Consider the following 23960-nt stretch of genomic DNA (forward strand, 5'->3'; position numbering starts at 1 on the left):
GCAAATGAAAGCCAGTTCACTGTAAGAGACTCATTATATGAAGCTGCCAACGAAGTGTTCAGAGGTTAACTTGATGTGGCTCGATAGCTAAGTTCAGATGACCGAAAAACTAACAAGTGGAATCCACGTTAGGGTTCCGCACAATGTCTTGCTGCTGCCGTCCTCTGAGCCGTGAGCACTGGTGCTTGTGAAGGGAGACGGAGTTGTGGATGATGTGGCTGAAGACTGTGTTGTGATCCCCCAATGGTTCTCTCTAGGGAGGCGCTCCTCCGTTAGAGGTTTGGCAGTATGTCTGGGTGGACGTACTTCAAGTCATCTTGGCTGCCTATGAACACTACCTTCTTTGCTGTGACCTCGTTGAGCCTGAAAAGAGAGCGAGGGTACCAAGATGGGCTTGTTGGTTCATTGTAAAAATGCATGCAAGCACACGAAGAAGAGATCAGATTAGCTTGAAGGTTTCGTTCTATGTGCCATGAGTTGCATAACAAGATCCCAAGTTGTCAGTGTCACGTTGTTTTGTGTGAGTATATACTGGCATGAAAATCACTGGTCATTAAGCATGGTGGTGGTAACTCACTGGTCAAGGGTAATTCAATGGATTTCAAGAGAAAGCAAACGCGTGAGATGGGGACAGAAAATTAAATACGCAGATGAGGTTAATAAGTTTGCCGGTATAATGTGGCAGCAAAAAAACGCCAGGCCTGCGCGGAAGGTGCAGCACAGTCGCAGCGAAAGCTAGAAGAGCAGCCTTTCACAGCCTTTTCTAAACACTCATTGGGTAACTGCTGCAAGCACACTTGCTTGATATCCACCCCGGCATTAATAATACAAATTTTCGTGTGGTAGGCTTGCATTAACTATGCTATTTTTCGTCATTCTTCTGAGAGGCGTGGTATCCGCTGAACGCTTGCAAGGAATTTTGTGCCAATCATTCATGCAGTGGCTGACGACGAGGAATCGTGCCTGAAGTGGGTATGTGCCACAGTTAATAGGTGAACAAGAACAGGCTTTTGTAATGGGTTGGAACCCACTCGTTTCGCTATTCACATTGTGTGATGACTGGTTGTTCTTTTGCTATTTTGAAACGCATTATAAGCCGTATTAACGAGATTGCTTTCCTGACATCAAGCCTGCCTAAGGCAAGTTTACCAACAAGTCCGAAGCACCAGCGTGGGTTAGCGGTAGATTACTGGGCAGGCACCCAGTGGACCCGAGTTCAAGCTCCACTGTGTCATTGGTACTAGTTTTTTGTTTTTTTTGTGCCATGTGGTTACTGACACCGGCGGCAGCGGACAACTACGGTAGTGTGTGGCTGGAGTTTTGATCTCATAACAGCTTTTGCTGTAAAACACAGGACCGGGTTGATTGGCGGATATGAGTAGGGCCTTTGCCCAGCAGTGGGTGTAGTTAGGCTGACAATGATGATGATTTTGGCAGTAAAATTTTGCTGTTTAAAGTTAGCGCTCACGTTGCTTTGTTACTTCATCTTTGCCCTCGTGTGTTAGTTTTAGAACTTTCAACCAGGAATCATGTTATTAGTGCAATTACATGTTCTACACTATTTATTAACTTTTGTTGCTACAGCCAGGCATCAAGTTCAATGGTCGTAAGCTCCTCCACCTTCATTATAAAGGACATTGATTGTTCAGAAGAAATAGTACGTCTTCCTCTCTGCAATCCTTTTCGCTCCTTGCTGAATCATACATGAAATACGCTAGACTTCAGTTGAACAAGTAATGATTTTGAACACAAAACTATATCTGCTAAAACCACCACCTATTCAAGAATTACATGCGAGGTAGTATGGCATTTCGGCAGATAACGCAAAAAAAAGCAGTAAATAAACCTCGAAATGGCAATCGGAAAAAAATAAAACAGCATATTTGAAAATTCATTTTCTTTTTTTAACTTTTTGTCTTTCAAGACTACAAGAAGCAGTACCGAGAGTAGATTGCCAAGCTCCAATGAAAAATGTACTAGGTTGTTTAAAAATATCCCAAACACTTGCAATTCCTTCAAACAGCGACCGGAAAACTAATATATGCCATCAGTAATGTTGGCACATTTTCTATCTATGTCAAAACAGTTTGACTTCGGCAAGATTACCGTACAAAATCTTTAGGCACAAACATCACAGGGAAGAGCTGATTATGACATCTGGTTTGAAAGGAAGCAATGATGTGACTCGCATGGCAACGGCTACCGAAAATTGAACCTCATGAGCCACTTGCTGTCTTGCTCGTTTCAACTGTAAATGTGAAGTGAAAGGTGGCAATGTTTTTCTATAGGAAGCGTGCATGGTTTTGGTATCGTTTTCAAATGAAAGTGTATGCACTGCTCAGCAGTAATGCTGGCGCACACGGGTAGAAGCGTTGAACTTCTAGATTGCATTCTGCATTACACTGAGCAAAGTGTGACATGGTGTCCACGTGGCTTCATAATCGTTTTGTAGTCAAGCTAAGTATGCATCCCTCCTGCCCGTTTTTATCCCTCCTAGATTTTTAAAAATGCATGATAAACTGGCTGCGTTCTTTTTTTACTATACAATGCTACCTTCAATGATCTGTTGCAGGCCAACATGAACAGGTCTTGTCTGGAAGCACTCGTGACAACTTTTGCAGGTGCTATGCCAATGCCGTAACAACTGATATTCTGCACCGTGCCTGGCATGAACCGGAGAACGAAAAGTCGAGCCTCTGTCTTTACTGCAACGTCAACAATGTCCTTACCAGCCACGGATGACAGACCAGCACCCTGAGAAAATTGTAGGCGAGTTGAGGATGAGACAAATGCCCAGCCGCTCGGAGTAGTGCTTGCTGAGCAGCCAGATGAGGTTTTTGATAAGGGGATAGTCCTGCTGTTAAGGCCGAAATCCTTCAGGTCGAAGATGATGCACAAGTTGTCTACCACCTCCTTGAAGCACTCCTTGCATGCCTCCTCCTGCAGGCACAAAAAAATTGCAAATGTGAGCTCCACAGGAGCTCATGACGATAGAACACTTCCATGATTGCTCCAAGCCAACAGAGCCTGTTGGAGGGCAACTGCAATGAAATTTCCCTTTGGCTGAGTTCGTTACGGGTGAGTAGTATAAACCATTAATATATTCTTGGCAAATGTGCAGATCTGGAATCAGTACTGTTTATTTCTCAGCAGCATTCAAACAGCACCCAAGCAGATGACCAGCATATCTGGCAGTTGTCAGTGTGTCAGATCCATGCACACCATCTTCTAGACGTTTTTATTTCTTTTCCTCCTCATCTGTGCACTAGTGCTGAAAAGCCAAATATTTTAGGTGTTGTCCTCATCATGTATCACTTCCAGAGAGTAGCGATGGCGGTGTGTTATCCTTTTCTTCCCTGAAACGGCTCCATGTCTGGTGAGCTTGATATGATGCTTCAGTTAGCATTTGAGCATAACATCTCACAAGTAGACTTCTGTATATATACTCTGTCATAAACAAGCATTCTTATGTGGTTGCAGATGAAATTTAATTTATGCAGCCACAGTTGAAACTTTGACTTGCGTGAAACTGGCATACACCTTGTTCATCCTCACCATTCAATTTTCGTGCTTATTGCTGTCTAGCTCTTAAGCTTCCATAATGCAATTCAATTTCTATGCTCACTGCTGCACCATGAGATTACCACCTACAAACTGTATTAGCTACTACTGTATACTGATGCCAGTGCAGGTCCTGCAATTTCCATCGCAATGAACAACAATAATACCTTGGAGGACACTTGACCTTCAACTTCAAGAATAAAACATGATAGTAAAATCAGGCCCTGTGCGCACATTGTCTGCTCAACTGCTGACGAGGCTTTGGTTCTCATGGATGCCTCAACCGTGTCGCAAGAAAATGAACGTCTGTGCAATGAGCACTGGTCGTTTTAAACAATCCTAGGATGCCTACTACTAGTGCATTTGCGAAGTGCCCACTGCATCATAACTCGTCCCTTTAGGAATCGGTGAAGGGCCGATTCTGTAATGCAAGACTCGAATATACGTAGCTGCTCACTTTGATGATGCTTTTGCTGCTGATGATGATTAAATATGTCTCAGTGCTTTGTGAAAACTTGTTGCACAATCCACATGTTCTGGCGCCTGGTGCAATTCTAGACTTTCATCGCAGAACATTACATGCGTTAAGGGGAATATTTTAACTAAATGACATTCATATAGTGTCTCTTCTAAAGTAGTTACAAGCATTGGCGTCATTCTGTGGCAGAACACCCACTTGCCATGCAGAAGGCCTGTGTTCAATTCTTTCCAAACTGAAGATCTTTTTTTTTTTATTTCATTAGTACCTTTCTCGGTTTTTTTGCTCACGAACAACACTGACTTTTCATTTACAAACAACATTGCTTACTCCGGAACTTCCGTTAAATGAGCTTATAATGCTTGCACATTAAAATTCAGGACTATGATCAGCTTTAAAAACAATTTATTCTTACCAAGATGTACCCGATGAACAGAGTCAGCTCATCGATCTCCCACTCCTGAACGTATTTCATTGCAGCATCGACTCCCCCGGACGCCGGAACGGTAAAGTAATCTTATAACACCACTCTTCCCTTTATTAATGGATGCAAACAATTGATTAAGGTGAGTAGTGCGATACTGGTCGTCGAATTCTGGTACTTCGACGCAGGACAGGAGAACGGGGTGCTGTGACCGCAACTTTTGTTGCCCTCGCCATGTCTTCCCTGGGATCTTGCCTAGACTCTGTGTTGTGAAGGTGATCTGGAGTTAGTTTACTTTTGACCCACGTCCAAACTTGGGGCAAGTTCTGTAGCCACGGGGCTGCCTGACTTTTGGTTGTCTGCACTCAGTTCCTTATGGGGCTGGCGGATGTGATCAAGATGTCGAGTTAGCCGCCGTCCATCCTCCAGTAGAACATCCATGAACGAAGTGCGTTGTTCGGAGACGACTGCAGGCAGCCACGCAGGACCTAGACGGAAGTTCCTTGGAAACACCTGGTCACCAGGGTGACCCAAAACTCTGGGCCTTGTTCCTTAGTCGCATCTGATTTTCTGCTTAAGTTGCTTCTGTAGCACCATAGTCCGGGGATCTGGGTGTATCAGGTCCAACGCAGTCGTCAGCTTCCACCCGAACAACAGCTCCGACGGACAGCAACCTGTGGCCTCGTGAGGCATGGACCTGTAAGTCGGGAGCATGCGGGAAATTTGAGTGCGAACATCTCCAAGGCCAGCCTTTCACAATTTGTTTTTGACAGTCTGCACTGCTCTCTCTGCAGCACCGATTGACACGCTGTATGATACGGCGGCACCAGAACTCGCCTCGCCCCGTTTTTCTTGAGGAATGTGGAGTAGAGCTCACTGGTAAATGCCGGCCCATTATCCGGCACGACCACATCTAGAAGGCCTTGGTTTGCGAACATAATTCGCATGCAGGAAATAGTCGCGACCACGGTTTTTCCGGAAACGGCCAGGGCATGACAGGCAGTGGTCCTGACACTCTTTGATGCTCCTGGCAAATACAGCACCTTTGAATGGTTATCGCTATATCGTTATCCAAGCTAGGCCACCACACATGGCTTCGTGCAACTGCCCTCATTTTGGACAGTCCTGGATGACTCTCGTGCAGCAACTGGAGGTCTTCCCCTTGTAAGGATTTCGGAACAATGACTCTGTTGTCCCACAGTAGACAGTTTCCTTGCACACTCATCTCCTGAATGCGCGTCTCATAGGGTGTGACCCTAGGTTTATCTGGCAGCTTGGCCACAACGCTGCTCTTACTTGCAACAGCACCAGGTCTCTGGTGGTGGCTGAGGCAACAGCATTTTCACGACAGCACCCCTGGGTATACTCCTTCCAGCATTAACACTTCGGCAGGGCAGTCAACGACAAAATCGGCATTTGGCAGAGGTAGCTGGCTTAACCCTTCGGCATGTGCAATTTCTGAACCCGGCCTATACATAGTGTGTATGTGCGTCAGGTAGCGCCCCTTCGTCACTTCCAAAATGCGCCACCTACATGCCCGGATACCTACCGACTCCATCGCGGACCGCTGCTGTGTTGTTTCCTCGTTCTTGCGCCCGTTCAGTTTTGCCGCACGATGCAAGTTTGAGCAAATATCAGCTGCTGGGGAGGCAAGTTGATGTAGTAGTCCACGAAGAGGGATTAGAGCGTCCGGGTGTTCTCTTTGGCGAAAGTTGTTACCTGAAATTGAGAACACCCGTTGCGATTTTCCGAAAAGCCCCAGAGTCTTTGGCTGGCGCATATTAACAAAAACAACTTGAAGAACCTCGGTGATATTTGCGTCGTCAGGTGTAGCAATTTGTGTGGGGTTTAATGTCCCGAAACCACCATATGGTTATGAGAGACGCTGTAGTTTAGCGCTGCGGAAATTTCGATCACCTGGGGCGGCCAAATCTGAGCACACCGGCCTTCAACACTTCCGCCTCCATCGGAAATGCAGCTGCCGCAGCCGGGATTTAGGTGGTGTATTACGTTACTAGAAAAATACATAGATACGTAATCCTAAAGACCCTGCCCTATCGGAAAAAAACGAATGGTGGGCATGGTGTAAACCACCACCCACCATTATAGTGGATTAATGTAGTGGGTGAATGGTGGAAAACGCCCACCATGGCGCATGGTGGGATATGGTGGGTGCTGCAGTGCCGGCAAAGCTTCAGCGCGAAATGGCGTCAGAATCACCGTGACGAGCTGCCACAAAAAATAAAAAAGAATTCTATAAATATGGTATAAAAAAACACATGTCCTGTAAAAAAAAACAGGGTGCCACGGAGGGTCGAACGTGCAACCTGCGGATTCCTATTTGAAGACACTAACCACTGCGCCATATCAACATGAAGTTGGTTGCACGTTAATTAGTTGGTATACAAACTTACGGTTCAACTTCAGTTATGTTTGTCGTATACACGACATAGACGAGATCTGCACCTGCTACTAAAAATTGCACATTTATGAAACACAAGCAACTGCTGCCTGTAACGATTCCCACTGTGTTAATGGCAGCAGTGCTATTTTTTTACAATTTACAACTGCAAGAAAAAAAAAAACAAGTGGACTGGGGAGCAGCAACAGTTTACCGGCGGGGTCTGCCAAGTTTAATATCCGTTTCTCGCTTGTTCTAAAGGGCGACATCTGCTCATGCTTAATGACGCTTCTAGGCTCATTCCATCGATACGCCCGCCTAATTTATTCGATTGAGTATTGGGATGCTTTTCGCGCAATGCAGAGGGTGGTCGCGCCAGCGCAATGCTGTAGCTCTTTCGCTAAAGCAACAACTACATAACGACTTGGCCAAAACGAATGCAGTGTGCCGGAAACATTACGCTATCATATTGGTTCACCAAGCACACGAATTGTCACGTCTGAGTTCTCGTACAAGAGCTAGAGAAGTGCCGGCGAGTGTGACCGGCGGCTGTCGGTGAGAAGAGATGTACGTTCTCTGGGAGTGCTTGAATCGCGTCGCATCGATGTTTGTTGCTTCTTGAGCGGACACCATACACAATGAAAAATGCTTCATTTAGGTTATTTGATGACATGACTGCACTGTATTGCCATTCTTAATCGTCGAAATCGTGTATTCTGAAACGCGGAAGCACGGATAACACAATTGTACGGGCTTGGTCGGTAGGCCTAACCTTTGGTGGAAATCATGGTGGTAGAGCATGTAGTGTACAGATCCCAGCATGGTACACTATATAAATTGCCCGACATTATAAGTCCACCCATCATCTGCTTACTGCTTCCCAGCATTATCGTAATCGTGGGCAGAGCTTCTCAGCTTGGTACACCATGTGGCCCTCCATAACAAGCAGCACCCATCATCTGCTTAGTGCTTCCCAGCATTATCGCAATGGTGGGAAGAGTTTCTCAGCTTGGTACACCATGTGGCCCACCATAATAAGCACCACCCACCATATGCTTAGGGCTTCCCAGCATTATGGCAATGGTGGGCAGAGTGTCCCATTATTGCCCACTATCTAGCCTCTGCTTTCCACCATCATTTCCACTTTACCCATCATCTGTACACCATACCACCCAGTATGTCCCGGCATATCGATCATATTTTCCACTACGTCCCACCATACTCATCATAATTTCCACCATGCCCACTATTATTTCCACTACGTCCACCATGTTTTCCAGTATCCGCCATGGCAATTTTTCCGACAGGGTGATGTTTCTTAGGCTGCGCTGAAAATGCGACGCTATGCATGAAAAAAAAAACCCTCTGCCGACTATATGGTTCTGTCACCTGGCAGTTGCCCTGGATTCTGCAAAAGCTCACGTTTCCCATCACCACTTCCAGATGGCATCCATGACTCACGCAGCGGAAAATTACTGTTCAAACATAGTTTGAACTTTTTTTTCGTTAGTGCTCTATCGCTTTGGTAGCCTATATGCGTTGTATATAAATTTATTGGAAGGATAGTGACACGCATTAGAGCTAGTCACAGGGCTTAAGAGATGAGCTCCTTCAAAATAAGGTGACGGCAGCTGACGGAAAATAGCGTATGGCATTTCCGTTGCGTGTCATGCGTAGACACAAGGAAATATCATGTAGTAGTAGTAATAGACTTTTATTCAGCCAAATTTACAGGCCGAGCATTTCGACCGCCTGAGCGATCAGTCAACGCTGTTCTTCTTCCCCTTCGGCGCTGATCCAGTCGAGCCAGGAAGTGATGGAAAGGGATGGGGAGGGTAATAGCTGGATTGCTGAGCAGTTGGGCAGTAAAACAGACAGTGTGACAGGTCAGCGTATTGGGGGGGGGGGGGCAATTAGGACAGCAGGAGTTAGACCTATATTTATAAAAGAAAAAAAGAAAAGGCGAGAGGGGGTTATCAGTCAGTTCATTTGGATGTGCCGTAGAGTTCGAGCCTCGAGCGCAGTGAGTGATGGATGAGGGGGAGGGTAAAAACGCTTGTCGAGCCGGAGCTGGAGATATACCTCCTTGATAGTGTGACGCAAGGAGATCTGCCCCTCGTTATTCGCGGAGCTCTCACTGTCTTCCGAAGGTGTGGGCCAGGGAATGAACGGTGCCCGGTGCAATATATCGCGGGCAAGCTGATGAGCTAGCTCATTGCCGTTAATACCCGAATGCCCAGGAACCCAGCGGAGGAAGACAGTGGAGGGTTGAAGAGCAGAGGCCGCTCGGTCAACCTCCTGTTGAAGAGCAGGGGGCAACGTGTTGTTCTGTATGTGACGGATGGCGGAGTGAGAGTCGGAGTAAATGGTGTACTCGGGGAGAGAAGGAAGAGAGGAAAATGACTGCATGGCGTGGACCATGGAAAGGACCTCGAGCGAAAGTACATTTGGCGGGTGTAAGTATGGCCCGCTGGTGTGCGTGTTAGGTGCCGAAAGGTGTGGATGGTAGATAACGTAGCCACACGAGCCCCTAGGAGCCATGTATGAGGCATCCGTGTAGGCAACTCCCTGTGTAGTGAGAGGAGGAGAATGATGCTGTGCTGCCGCATGACGCCGGCCGGCGAGAAGAACGGGAGACATATTGGATGGGAGGGGAAGGATGCGAAGGCCAGAAGCAGCGGTGCTAGCGGCAGAAGGCAATTAGGTGGGAACGGAAACGGGAATGTGAGGGGTACCGGCTTGGGCTAATAGCCATTGGCCTTGACGAGTGAGAGAAAGACGGGCAATCTGAGAGTTGTGGTGCAGAGAAACAAGAGAAAGTAATGGATGGAAGAGGCCTAAATATCATTTTAAGTGTAACACCAGTTGAATAGTGACTACGTTGCAGTTAAGATCGAAGCCGTAGAGAAGAGTCTGGCACCTATGAGGGCAACCGCAGGTTCCAGAATGAACAGAGTTTGACAACCGTGAATATTGCTACGCTAAGAGGCCGACAAAGGCCACAGTAAGTACAATGAGGTGCTGTGCCGTGGTAAATCTAGCGAAACAGCTGAGATAGTTGTAGAACATCTGGCACAGACACTGTGAGGCTGTCCCGACGGAGAATCTTGCATGCAGGGTCCAGGAAGATTTCGACCCACTAGGCAAGAACACCAGCTTCGGACGAGCAGAGTGTACACAAGATGCGAGCAACAGGCTCATAAATGCCTCTGAAGAAGAAGCGTAAACGGGAGTGGCGTCGTAAAGCAAAGAATACGACAAAGAGCACAGTCCACTTGAAAAAATGAGTAAACGTTCGAGGGCAGTTTAAAGAATTAGGCGTTAGTCTTCGACGCCGGAGTTGCTTTGTATGTATCCGAGCCGCCAGACAGAACGAAAAAGCACATTGGGTGAAAAGGCAAATAGAAGGAAGGGAACAGTCAGCCTTTCGTCGCTCTATTTACAGCATGTTTGATGGGCCACGGGGGTGCGAGGTCCGTGGCTCGCTAATAGTAACTGATTGGAAGTAAGAACTATGGTAGCCAGCGAGGAGCTTTGCAGGGGTTGGAGGCGAAGTCGCCGAGCGAATGGGTTTTGCGATTGTTCCATTTCCCGTTCGCCGAGAAAGACCCGCAGGACGCGACACCGCGCGTTCATCTCAAAAGGGAGTAGACAGCCCTAGGCTTTTGACAATGTTCACTAGTAAATTCTTTTTGTTTTGAAGTTTGAATTTGACAGTTTAAGATCGTTTTGGATTGTAAATGTATTCTGTTAGTATGTCACTTACTAGGTAGTGTTTGGGGTAGCCCATTTTTGGCTTTGTTCATTTCTTTGGGCGTGGTACGTTTCTCTAACGTAAGCGTTGTGCGATTGCATAAACGACACGCATAGGAGCCTGCGTCATGGTAGATACGTGTAAATGAGCAGGGGCGACGTTATGAACTAAGTACGACTGAGCACAGAGACGCAAGATATTCCTTGCGAGTTTTTTCAGGGTTCATGCGAAGTATTTTTTTGTTTTAATGTTTTCTTCGCATGTGTCGAGTGTGGACATCAGTACGGAAAGCTAGTTCGAGAGTTAATGTGTGGCTTTTATAAAGATGGTAACCGCAAGGCAGAATTAGTAGTTCATCCACGCAGGTGTAGCATGACAGTTGTCTCTTCGTCAGCTCTCGGGGAACTGACGACTAGCTTTGGCGGCACAAAATTTTGGGAACTAAAAGACAAAAGGCTTTATTTTATGAGTATGAGGCCTGGTGGGTTACAGCAGATTGCTCACGCTAGCACACAGGTATGCCACGTGGGACGCCTCATTTGGCAGTTAATTTTCTTAAAAGCAGTCTAATGGGAAGATAATTCTTGAATCAGGATTGGACTTTTGGCGAAAGTTATTCAGACAAACCTTCCTATTGCTGCTTTGTGTTGTGATACTACTTAAGGAAGGTTGTTTTGGAGAATTGTTAGGACTCGATGTGTCTCAGTGCGGTCAGGGCGCTCTCCCGTGCCTGTGGTGGTGTGTATGAATGCTTTTCCCAGAAGACAGCCACAAGGAACGAGCGGGAAAGAGTCCTTGGCTTGGCGTCATCGACAGTGGCCTGAAAGACGGCACCACACTACGACACTTCGGGCAACCTGTGCAGCTGGTCACCCTAAGGTTCACGGGGTTTAATATCTCGAGGCAACACGCTGGTCATAATGGGCACAGGAGTCGAGTGGAATTGATGTTGATCAGCCGACTTTCCGTCAGACGGCCAACAGACGGTCGGGAACACGTAGGCCGCAAGAACAAATGTTATACTAAAAATGTAGTGTGGAATGCAACCGTTACATGTCTGACTTCGCTTCGTGGAGCCTCGAATCAGCTGTGGAAAAGTAATTCATGGGTTGACGGCAAATCTTGTAACAGGAGTTTCAGCAGGGCACTCTGCCCTGCTGGACCCACGCTGTCGCCTGTCTTCAGGACCAACTCGTTGCCGCTGCAAGAACTTCAGTTTGAAGACACACCATTCCCACGCTGTCCAGATGTGAATGGTGTGTGCGGAGCGATAATTGTAACCATCTGGTTCAAGCAAACTTAAGCCGACGTAAACGTGCGGCCCTTGCACATGTTAAAGCTTTAGCAACGTAGCGGCTTGCCGCTACAACGACAGATCGCGCCAACAATATTTTTCAACGGTCCACCATCTAAATTTAGGGATCGCGGTTACAGTCAGTTGAAACACTGATGCGCCTTCAATAAAATTACCACGTATCTTGCATCGGCGGGGCCACCACGCGTTCTCATGACTGTTGGTACACCGTCTTGATAATATGCTTCATATAAAAGCATTACGAGACAAGCTTAATCAGTTGCTCTCCTTATCATTTTATGTATTCTGACTATCCACTTCGCAATATCACTGTCTTGTTACGAAATTTTATAGCTGCCAACACGTTTTACAGTTTGCAAAATTATGTTAACCTACACAGCAATCCCTCTATGCATGCCCTGTTTCTGATCAAAGGCTGCATTTCCAAATTTCTTGGTTGACAAAATTATGCACATAATGCATCCCGAAGGCCTGTTTGGCAATAATTTTGAAGAACGAAATTTCAATGCTGTTTACACATTCACCCTGGCAATTTACTAGACAAGTCCCATATATATTTCACTACTACACAAGTTCGTAAATTCCATGTTCGGTGCTGAAGATACAAAAGTGGATTCCTCGGAAGCTATTGCCGGTACCTGTGCGAGCTTTCCCACTGCAAGAAGCAGAATTAAGACGCAAGTTCACAATTTAAATGAGTTTATTTCATTCAGCATACACTGAAACACCTGCATTTGGCAGGCACATTCCAGTTAACATTTCCAACATTGAATGTGCAGTCATTATCAGTGATAGAATCGATATTCTGAATTTTGTGGCAGGAAAAAGGCTGTTCTGAAGCGGAATTTGGTGTGAGGGGGCAGATGGCAAAATATTTTATGCAACTCCTCGAGTTTAAAGCATCATTTAAAGAGGTGGCAACACCAAACATTTAGCAAGCCTGTCGTGAGTTTTCTCTATATGCAACGACACTCCACACGAAGGTTCGGACGCAACAAACGTTCAAGATATAGTTTAATTCACTTCCAAAGTGTACCCAAATGCTCATTCTCCTAATCACCCATTACTAGCGCGGCTGACACTTGTTGCCCTTCCTAGAAAGTCGCCCGCTGGACTTGCAGTAAGGAACGCAGCAGTATACCATCGCAGAAAATGGTATTATACTACTGCCGTCCCTTGACAATGTTTCCGACTATGTATATCGGCTGATTACACGCAACAGCTTCACAAAGGAGCACCTATCGCACGTAGCAAACTTCAGACTCTGTGTTGGCGGCGACTGGGAGCGTACAGACAATGAAGTGGCCGCTAACACGATGGGGGTAGGGTAGCCACCCTAATGGGGGTAAAGTCCTTGTAGATAGAGGGACTTTAGATGGATGGATGGATATGGCTATACCCTTTAGATCGGGCGGTGGCTAGCGCCACCAAGCCGTAATACTTGATGGGGGTTAGTAGTGACGCCACGGCGTGCTGTGGCCGTTTCGAGAACCAAAAAACTAAACAAGCAAAAGCAAATCTGGCGACAGGGGGAGCGACGCCACAGGTCGTGCACAAAGCACATGTTTTCTGTCGTCTAGATAGGAGCGCGTTTGTCCGTGCGTCGAGAGAGGTGTATAAGAGTTTATGCGTGAGTTGTTGCTGAGTAGCAGTGCTTAAAGTAACCAGCTTCTCAAAGGCCATTTGCTCTCGTAGTGAAATTCAGATGGCTTCCATTGCATCGAAGTGGCTTTCCCCCAACCTCCAAGGTTGTCGAGTGCAACTTCAAATGAACGAAGGCAGTACTATCGAAGGCGTCGTTGTCGATGTTTCCCAGAGGTCGTCAAAAGTCACGCTCGATCAAGGTGGGCTTGCCTTTGTATTGATCACGAAAAAGGTATCCGGTGCTTGTCTTTTGAAGCTGTCGCTGGCTTCGAGAGTCCATGTTCTGTTTTTCTTCGAGACGCCTGCGTTTCCGCGTTATGATGCAGGGATCACGGGCGTTGTAGCACTCTTAGCCAGCGATGAAATGTTTTTTTTTTTTCTTTGCACCAGAGAACGATCGCTTGCGCTTAATAGACAGATTTAGTTGCGCGTCGACAGCAGACCGTACGGACGCAGTCTCCCATTGCAAATGGGTGGCAGGCTGCCTCCCTACGGCTGCTTCGAACGCGCAACTAAATATTTCTAATTTATTGTGCGTTAGCGCGCGCAAGTTCAATTGTCAGCTCTTGCGTATTTTCGTTTCGCGGATGTTTCCTCCCACCGGTTTCTGTAACTTATTTCTTCGTTACAGTGACGTTTGTGGACACCGCCGTGCAGCATCCACTTTTTGAACAGCTCCACTTCTACGCGCAAGAAATCTCATCGTGTGAGTAGCAATGACAGTGTGAAACGCTTTGCCGACCTGCGTAGCTCGAACAGTTTCCATGCGGCGTTTCAATTTGTTTAACCCGCGTTGCGTGTTACAGGTGTGGTGCTACAGAGCCCGGCGTGCAGGAAATAGTAAGTGTAGTAGTGTCATGTTTGAGACCTGTCACCTCCATGTTCAAGTTTAACGTTAACCCATTACGTGATGAGGCCATCAAGTTCCTTACACTACGATGCTACCTTTCAGCGAGGACGAGGACAGACCACACTTGTTGAGAGTTTGCCCGGTACCTGCTCACCTTGAAAAACGGAATTCAGCTCACAACAACAGCGAATTAATTTGCCATCGCCAAGAAACTGACTCCTCTGAGGCGATCAAGAAGGGCATCATAAAACGTAAGTTCATTCTCTCAGTCTTTTACTTGAAAGAAATGTTAGCAAATCTAATGCACGTAATGCACTTACCTAGCCCATGATGTAGCCAACTTCTGTAAGTCTGATGGCAAACAAAAAAAGACTCTTTTGGTAATTGCTTGTTGAAATGAAGAAATGCTAGTGTTGTATACTTTTGCAAACAGTTTAATTTAACAAAACTGCTAGTAGGATAAAATTTTTGTCATTGATTGTTGTCATTCAATATGTGCCATTTTAATGTGTATACATAGGGGAAGTTACTGGCCCCATATGAATAAGATGCAAAGTAAACCAGTAGTGCCTATATCTAAGATAAGAACTGAGTGGATAAAGAAACAATATATGCAGATACCAATAATGCCTTCTTTATAATGCATTTCTAAAGCCTAGGTATTTTGTCTCATTAGCCCTTCAGTTGTCAGTTGTTCCTGCCAGTTGAAAAACTTGTTCTAATGCATTTGTTGTATTTTTATTATTATTAAAACTTATATAAACAACAGTTCTAGAATGCAATGTTATACAGGAAGTTCTATTGCATTCATGCATACAAATTCCTTGTCCAAGCCCAAATAATATATGAAGGGTATACATGATAATAGCTATTTTGCAAGTATTGTACATGAACAACAACAATCCACTTAGTGAATATGCTTGCACAAATATCATGATGGCTGTCAGAAACAAGGAACTGAATTAACGTGGAGTATTGGGCAAGACAGTACCTGTCCTGTGTGTTCCTTGCTGTGTCCCATTTTCTTTGCGCTACACTCGCCTTATAATCATCAATTCATTAGCTTTTACCTTGGAGACGCCATACACATTACCTTGTTGGCGTACGAAGGAACTATGAAAACCTGGGAGAGAGCACGGGGTTATTTTCTCAATATGTTGCTTCTCCATGGCACACATCACTAGCACTTTTGGGAGGGATAACTTTTGTGGTATTTTCAACATGACGAGCAGGTTTACTTGAAATGCATTAACAAATGTTTGAGCTAGTATTTAGAGTCACAGGCGGGTTTTTCATTAGTGCTTATTATGTTGTGCGACTTCGAATCAGTAGCACGGTGTCAGAAGAAAGACTTAGGCAAGACAAGCACTAAAACATTGGATCACCCTTTGTACAATAATTAAGAATGACAAGTGGGTCAAGTTGGGCAGGTCGGTAATGATGCATGACATCAGTTGAAGTCGTGTACCTTGATGAATCCATGCATCACTGCATCTTCACGAAGCCATGAGTCATTTGAAGTTTTGCATTTCTGCAAGCTCGCCTAACTTGTCTTTCTACATTATGCTCATTTACGCTTGCGACTGTGGCTCTACACGAAACAATGCAAGGTTTTCGAAAGTATCTGATACGTTTTATTCGACACATAACTTGACTTGACCAAGTGCAAACATCTTTTCTATTATTGCTAAAAATTTTCCTCGCTTTACTTGTTACTTAAATTCGAATGAGTGCTTGCTTATAATGTATATCAACTCGGTGCTTCCTTTGCAGTCATTGGTACACCAGATGACCTGCCAAATCTACGGCGACCAATAGCTACTGATTTTGAAGTCATCGATGAAGTGAATGACCAGCTCAGTGAAGCAGTGAGTATGCAACATGTCATTTGTGTGTTAGGTTAATGTTTATGCATTTGAATACACTGTGCTTGAGAAAAGACACACGCAGAGAGCAATGAATGAGGATGGCTGCTCTCTGCTCCCTGATTCATAGTAGAGCCGTGTATGCCCTAAACCTAATATATTATGAGTTACCGTTAATTCCAGCATATTGTCTAAACGTAGTGTCCTAGGGCACTGTGTAAGAATAAGTTAGGTAATGACACTGCGCCCCGTGGCACATCCAGATTTTGTTCGCCACCTGGGCTGTTTCCCCTTGATGTGACAGATGGCGCTCTGAGAGGGGGGGTCAAGGCGTTCACTATGGAGTGACTCCGATCTGCACGTAGAACCTCGTTTGTTTATTACGCTTGATATACACATGTACACAGACGTCAACAAATCAATAAACTGTGACTCTGCTCTAACGAATTTGATTTGCTAGTTTTATATGCAGCTTATTTGCTAACAGTGTTTTTGTCACATGAATGCTCCGACAGCAGCAAGCATCGACCTGGCGAGCGGTCGCATTTTGACGCGACAGCACTAAACAAAGTATTTCCCTGAAACTCTGGTGTCGGCGGTGGCAGCGTCGGCATCTGTGGTTCGGAACAAAAAAGCAGCATTGTACGTGAGAGAAAATTTCAGGTGTTTGCGATAAGGATGCCAGCTTGAAGGCAAAGGCACTCTAGCTATTAGGAAAGCGATAGTCTGTGTGTGTTTGTGTGTGCACGTGTGTCTGCGTGTGTGTGCGCACGCAGATATCTCTATCGCATTCTGCCAGCTGACACTTACACGCACTCTGTTAAGAATCTAAATCGACATGCTACTCTTGCCAGTCTTGCTGTTAGCCTCACTCAGATGACTGCTGGAGGCCGAGATGGTGGGAAGAACTTCATTGGGTCCTGAAGCTTCACCCTGGGTTAACCCGTACCATACCCATGTAGGGGGGTTGTCGGGCCAATGCCATCAGCTATACTTTGCCCTATTTTATTAAGCCACGCGGACGTCAACTTGATGAAGCGCTTTATCAGACTGAAAGCAAGCGGACTACCTAAAGCAGTATATTTTGTGCAGCTCGTTCCTTACGACCCCAACGTGGGATGCCGACAGTCATATTTCGTGTTTGATGAGACATATAAGGCTGTCTAAGGCTTTTGCCTTAACGAACGGTGTTGTGCCATAAGTACCGTGTTCGGAAATGTTCCTGCAGTGTCGCAAGGCGGTGACGATGGAGTGCTACAGACATTCAAAAATGAGAAAATCTGGCCTGATGACATCAAATACGTGAATATAGTCAATGTGAAGAACACACGGCTGCATCACAGAAATAGTATACACAGTGATTTTTGTTCAAAACTTAACTTTTTTTTGTCCAACTAGTCCATAGATGAGGCAGCTCAAGAATGGCATCTGAATTTAAACAAATTGCTTTTCCGGCGTGATGAGGAATTGACAGTAGCGCATAGGCCCACACTGTCAGTGTCATGTTGAGACGCATCCTCCTTTTCACATGGAGGAGACCCGTCACTGCTGAAGTTGAAACACTGTCTTTCGCATGCATACCTGTTCATTCATCATCGCTATGCTGTGGAGTCGCTGTCTCCATGCGCAATAAATTTGGCGTACTTTCAGCGGTCGTGTGAGGCACTTCAGATGCAGTTGAACCTCTCGGCCCCCGTCGCTTCCGAAAAGTCGGCAGTAGAGCCAGTCGTTTTTTGCAAAGCTTTCCTGGTTTTTCGCTGCACGGTCAGGTATTCTGGGCTGCCCCGCAGGTTAGCGCAGGTTTTATGGTGCATGCAGCAGGTTTTTTCTCTTGTATTCTGCATATGTGGCAGAGATCGCTTCTTCCGGAAAATGCTTTGTGCACACATGGTCAGTAGGCTGCGAGGCTCTGTCAGCTCTCGGACTAGCCCGTCGCCACTTATCCAAGTGCTCTGGTTCGTGGGGAACCTTGAAAAGCAACACACGCTCCGTACAAGCTTCCGATACCACGACTTGCAATTCGAGGCAAAACACTATTTGCCCATTTTGAGCCGCAACCAGCGACAACTCCGCTCACGTGCACGGAATTACAAAGTGCAAATAAGCAAAACAAGTGCACTGGCAATGCTCACAGGCACAGGGCAAAGAGTTTCTAAATCACAAAATTATATGCATACAAAGCTTTTAGGAAGATGTTCTTTTGCACGCGAATTTCAGGATGAGCACCGTGCGAATACCTACCACTCCATACAGTAGAGCGCCATCTCAACTCGGGCGATGGAAACTACTCGTAGCTCAAGGTCATTGGCAAACACAATCTGCCCGCGCCCTCTCCTTACACGGATAAACGAGTGTCAGCGCCTAACTTATTCTTACACTGTGTCCTAGGGCGAGCTTTTTCAGAAAGGTAACTCTCCATTAGTTTTAACGCGATAGCATTAGAGAGCTCCTTTTGCAGAAATTCCTGTGTCGGCATCGTTAATTGCGAGCAAGAATTCATCGTCTTATGCTTGACTAAAAAATTGAGAACAATGCAAATAAAATAAACTATAAATAAATTTTGGGTCAGAGTGGCAGGCTTGGAACAGCTGCTCCATTTGCTCCAATGTGTGCCAAAGTGGTTTACCTGCCCCATCCTGCGCCGAAGCGCCCCTGTTGCGCCAAACTCGTTTATCAGCCCCTTACTTCGCCGCACGATACGACTTTAGCTGAAAGGTGCGACAGCTGTCAAACCCTGTGTCCTAAAATGTAGATGAAACATTGCGTTTTCGGTTTCTTCGAAGCTGTTATAGTTTCGATTCTGTCAATGCTGTGATCACTTGAGCAGCAGCTGTGAACTTTGATTATAAGGACATGGTCACGATCGCTGGCGCGCTCACTAGCTCGGCAGGCATAAGCGCGAAATTCCATTCAGGCGAATCGCAACTTGCCACAATTTCATTTTTTTTCAATTCCTCGTAGTGAAAAAGCTTAGCCCATTTGCACTGCTGGAATGGCCAGGCAGGTAATTTTCATTCCTACGGTTCCTCAGCGAAGTAAAGGCACATCTTGATAACTTTATCGAGCTAAAAATGATTGTAACAATGTAAAGCTGATCTCATAAGAACTGCAAAAGTATGCAAAACAACTTACCGTGTTCGAGGAATAGTAGCTTGGTGACTTATCTCATGCAGTACAACCACACTACTAGTTCCCATAGGGGCAGCTCTCCTGTTACTTAAAGCATTTACATTGTCAGCAAAATTTTAGGAAAAAAGTTGGGAAACACGTGTATTTACTTGTTTCGAGCGTACTTCACTACCTTTGCAGCATCTTTTTTCTATAGCCAGCAGCTCATAAAGCTTGAAACTTCTCTATACTAACCAGGATTGCTTTCTTCGTGTGTTTAACTAGGTTACTAAGCCACATACATTGCCAGATCTCTCGTAAACACCACCAGATATTTTGCAGTAATCATGACACTATTTAAGATCTCTCGTAAACACCACCAGATATTTTGCAGTAATCGTGACACTCTTTAAAAAAACAATCTTAACTTTGTCAATTACTTTGGATCAAATCGAAATTTCATTCTTAGTGATGACGCTCATATATGCAAATAGAAGGGCAGACGATGATGGGTACAAAACGTCCAGCATTTTTCCAAATTCTATGGCTGCTATCCAGTACAGAGTGTGCTATTTCAATGTAGGAGCATAAAAAGCCTTCAAACATGGCTGAGTCTTGATATTCTATGTGTGCATATCCTCGTCTATGATTCGTTCATGCCTCTATGTATGGTTATGCGTACTTGCCATGGTATATACATGAAGTAATTACTTACCACTAATTAATCTACATGGACATAGCACTTCACGCAATATTCTATATATACTTTTGTAATATAATTATCTTGATGTGGCAATGTACACGCATGCATAAACGCCTACTAACTATATATTCAGTACTGTATTATTTGAGTCAGGACTATTTATGAACTACTTAGCAAACTAGCAAGTTTCACTAATCTGCATATTACTATCTTCACTTACTAAAGGGTTAGGGCTTTTTGAGACAAGTAAACAGTTAGTGTTTAGTCAGTTAATATGCAGACCTTTCTTTGTAAGAGTGCATGTTTGAACTAATTGTGATGTTTTTATATTGTTTAAGCTTAAATGCATTTATGCTAAAGTGACGACAACGAATTGTCACTTAATGATTAGGGGAGGCGCTGCCTTGGTTATATGGGATTGCCTGCTTTGGCTGGCTACCGAACCAATGCCTTCAAAAGTCTATTTCGTCTTTCTCTGTATGGTTCGTCTTGTACAACAGTTGATCGCACACTCGGTTCACACAGTACACAGTTCGTCGTGTACGAATGCGTGCTGTACTGGCCTATACAGACTTTTGCGATAAAGTTTGGGTAAATTCACCCATGTGTGTTGGCGGAAAGAGGACGCTATTGCAAAAACGAAAGAAGGGGGAGGGGTAATATGTGGTGAGATGGCAGGCAAGCTGATATGTGAAAGTTTGCAGTAAATACAAGCATCGCACCAGTGTCGATACGCATCATATCTCAGAAGAGCGCTTTTTCGAATATGCGCTCAAGTCGCCGACAGCGGCAGAAGCAAAAGCAAAGTGAAGGATGAGGAGACGGCAGGCGGCCGAGATGCCACCGAGGGGAGAAAAATTACTGTAAGGTGGGTTTGCTGCCACCGTAGTTGCGCACAACGAATGCCATGGCGTTTAGCTGTGGTTGCGCGAAAAATTGAGAAAAGCGTTGGAGGAACACGGTGTTATTTAAGGACAGAATTATCATTGCTTATCAATGTACCATGCTTGTAATCAGCCAAGCCTTTTTAAATTGCCACTTTACTGTTAAATTCGAGGGTCTGATTTAAAAATGTTTGAAGTTTGAAAAAGAGCATGTCAGTGAAAATATGCTAATTTTCAGAAAAAGACGTAGTTCCAATTCCATTCCACGTCATGCAAAATCCGCGCGATTCCGTTCCTCCGAGCTTTGTCGACATTCTTTTTTTTATTGCCTTTGTCTGCATTGGTACATTCAACATCTCTTGCTCTTATTTTATTTTTTTTAAGATTGCAGCGATAAGAAAGGAGCAGACTATTTTTGTTGCATATGAAGGTGTGAAAGTTGGACGTCATGGACATCTTTCTGTTTTGGCGGTGAGTTCTTATGCTATATAGTTGGCAATGGTCTTATAACCATAATCGTTATTTGCATAATGAGGTCGAACTAGTGCTTCGCAACAGTGCCAAACTAATGCCTAACTTATCTATGTATATATGTCAAACCTGTTTTCCTATGGTTCCTTTATTTGAGCGGCTTCAAGCACGGACTTTTGCTTCAGCCCCAAAGGTTTTTTTTATCTAATAAAATAATCCTTTAGTACATACTTATTCATTTGAACAGTGTGGTTCACTCTCGAATGGAGCATGCAATTCATAAATGATATTGAATTACTTCATTTTTATTTTTTTGTAATGATTCTAAAGACTTCCAATAATGTGAAAAGCCATTATCTAGGCCTTAAGGAACCCTTAAATTTCATGGATTGCAAAGGAACGTGTAATTTTGCATTAGAGTAAGCTTATCAAACTTCATTTTTTATCTGACTGAGGTTTATTTTAGCCATTCATGTGGTCTGATTAGCATCTTTTTGCTTTTGTGGCCTGCACGAAAAAGTGTTTCGTCAATGTTTTGGCGTGTGTGTATCTGTTTGTGTGTGTGTACAGAACAAAAAATATGTGTTATTCTAAAAATACAGGGCGGGCAAACACGGACACAAGAAGGAAGTCGGGATACTAGGACGTTTGTGCTGCCCCAACTTCCTTCTTTGCATGCCCTGTATTTTTTTGAAATAATGCATACCAGCTAGCTCAGCTCTCTGTTATATTTGTTCTTTGCCTGAAACACTGCATCATCTTAAGCTCCCGGCACTGCATTACTTTAGCCCTTATAAATGCTCAAGCCATGGAAGTAGTAAACAAGGACGTCAAAAAATGGACAGGAACAAGCACAGTATACCTACAATTTGAATCGCCAACTGGCCCAATCGTGCACTTATATCCGTGTCGGCCGCCGGCAGGTTATAGTGTTGGGCCACCTCGTTGATCTTTCATATGTGCAGCCAGACCTGGAGAAAATTAGTGCCGTCGCATGTTTTCTTGTACCCCTCACCTACATCAAAGATGTTGCGTGAATGAGGAGTTGCTTGCACTGTTGACGAGGTATACAGTAGACTCTCAGTCAACGGAAATCTGTTAATGGAACTGCTGCTTAGTCTTAGAATGGTGAAAATGGCCAAAAAGTCGATTTTGAGAAAATGCGATATTTGAAATTTTTAGACCTATAAGCACGTGTCCTCAAATTGTGAACGCTGAATTCGATCAGTAAATGGAATAAAAATGATTATGAAGTCGCCACAGGAGCCGCAAAACAACCCACGGCAGGTCAAATTCGTTCAAACTTCCTGCGCGCGCTGCCGGCGAGGCAGTCGGCCGATCGCCGCCATCTTGGGCTCGTTTTGAAGCTGATTCCTTTGTGTGCATTTTGCCAGCCTTCAAAATGGCGTCGCTTAAACAGAACGGCTGCTCTCGTCCCTTTTCCGGAGTCCCCTTCCTAACCGCTGATTGGCCAGAGTGCGCGCGCACCAGGCAAGCCCCCTCTTCCTCGCTTACCATTGGCTGATGCGGCCAAAGTTGCCCGCGCTTTTTTTTTTTTTTTTGGTACATTGTTCGTCGGCCGCCGGTTCCCGTTCGCGCACGTTGTTGTCTGCTTGCCGCACGTGCCTGCTTGTGCTACGCAACCGACGCACCGACTTTCCGTCTTGCCAGCATGATTGGAGAGGCTAGTCTAAAGAAGAAGACGCGTCAAGCGTACGGCAAGAAACGGAGGCGCCCGTGGAACGCCCGCCAGAAGAAAGCAGTCGACGACGTGCAGCCGATTTCGCCGGACGCCGCCGAAGCTGCGCGTTTCGACGGCGGTGCGCAGCCGCGGCCGCTTGTGTCCGAAGCGGTGCACTCTCCTGTGCCTTGCAGTAGCACCTCATCGGATTGTGTTGTGGTCGGATCATCAACTTGCACTTCCAGCAGCATCCTAGACCGCATTGACACGGTGTTTTATTCGGCGGACGAGTTTGCTGAGTGCGCGAGAAATGCAGCGGGCTTAAAGGCATCACTCCCATCGAAGTGCGCGACGGAACATAAGTTCGAGTTACTAGATATTGATCTGGAGGATGGTGGCAAAGAAATCGTGACAGAGTTTGTTATTGTTGATCTGGTGGCGATACGCTCGTTATTTGGACTGGTTGCGTGCCCAGAATGCAGTGAAAGAAGCGTCACTATTTCAAAGGCCAAAAAAGATTAGGGCTGTGTTCGAAGCTCATAGTCACGTGCGGCAGTTGTGACTTTCGCGAAGAGCGTTTTTGGTCCCCACGTATAGCCGACGAGACCGACGCCAAAATAAGGCCGTTCGAAGTTAATATGCGTGCCATGAAGGCCATCAACAGTATCGGCAAGGGGTAACGGCTCTGTCGAACTTCTTTGCCGGGATGGATATTTCGCATCGAGGGCTTCGCCGCAAGAGTCACCAAAGCCACATGAATATAATGGAAGAAGCCTGACAATTATAGCCTGACAGCGGGACATTCCATGCACTCACAGAAA

At 45.4% G+C, this 23960-nt stretch overlaps 1 protein-coding gene and 1 pseudogene across 1 annotated transcript in view; one reads left to right on the forward strand and one right to left on the reverse strand.

The window, feature by feature from the left end:
- Positions 1-239: 239 nt before the first annotated feature.
- On the reverse strand, positions 240-5826 carry LOC142776845 (uncharacterized; annotated as a pseudogene).
- A 7646-nt stretch (positions 5827-13472) lies between these two features.
- Positions 13473-23960, forward strand: part of LOC119176058 (uncharacterized) — a 37263-nt gene continuing 26775 nt past the window's right edge. Inside the window, exons 1-6 of the mRNA XM_075876676.1 lie at positions 13473-13777; positions 14209-14283; positions 14384-14417; positions 14530-14678; positions 16201-16295; positions 21372-21458. Of these exons, the coding sequence (XP_075732791.1) occupies positions 13639-13777; positions 14209-14283; positions 14384-14417; positions 14530-14678; positions 16201-16295; positions 21372-21458 (579 nt within the window). The 5' untranslated portion in view covers positions 13473-13638. The remainder of the gene's footprint in view (positions 13778-14208; positions 14284-14383; positions 14418-14529; positions 14679-16200; positions 16296-21371; positions 21459-23960) is intronic.

Source organism: Rhipicephalus microplus, chromosome X (assembly GCF_043290135.1).
Source record: "Rhipicephalus microplus isolate Deutch F79 chromosome X, USDA_Rmic, whole genome shotgun sequence".
Taxonomy (NCBI): domain Eukaryota; kingdom Metazoa; phylum Arthropoda; class Arachnida; order Ixodida; family Ixodidae; genus Rhipicephalus; species Rhipicephalus microplus.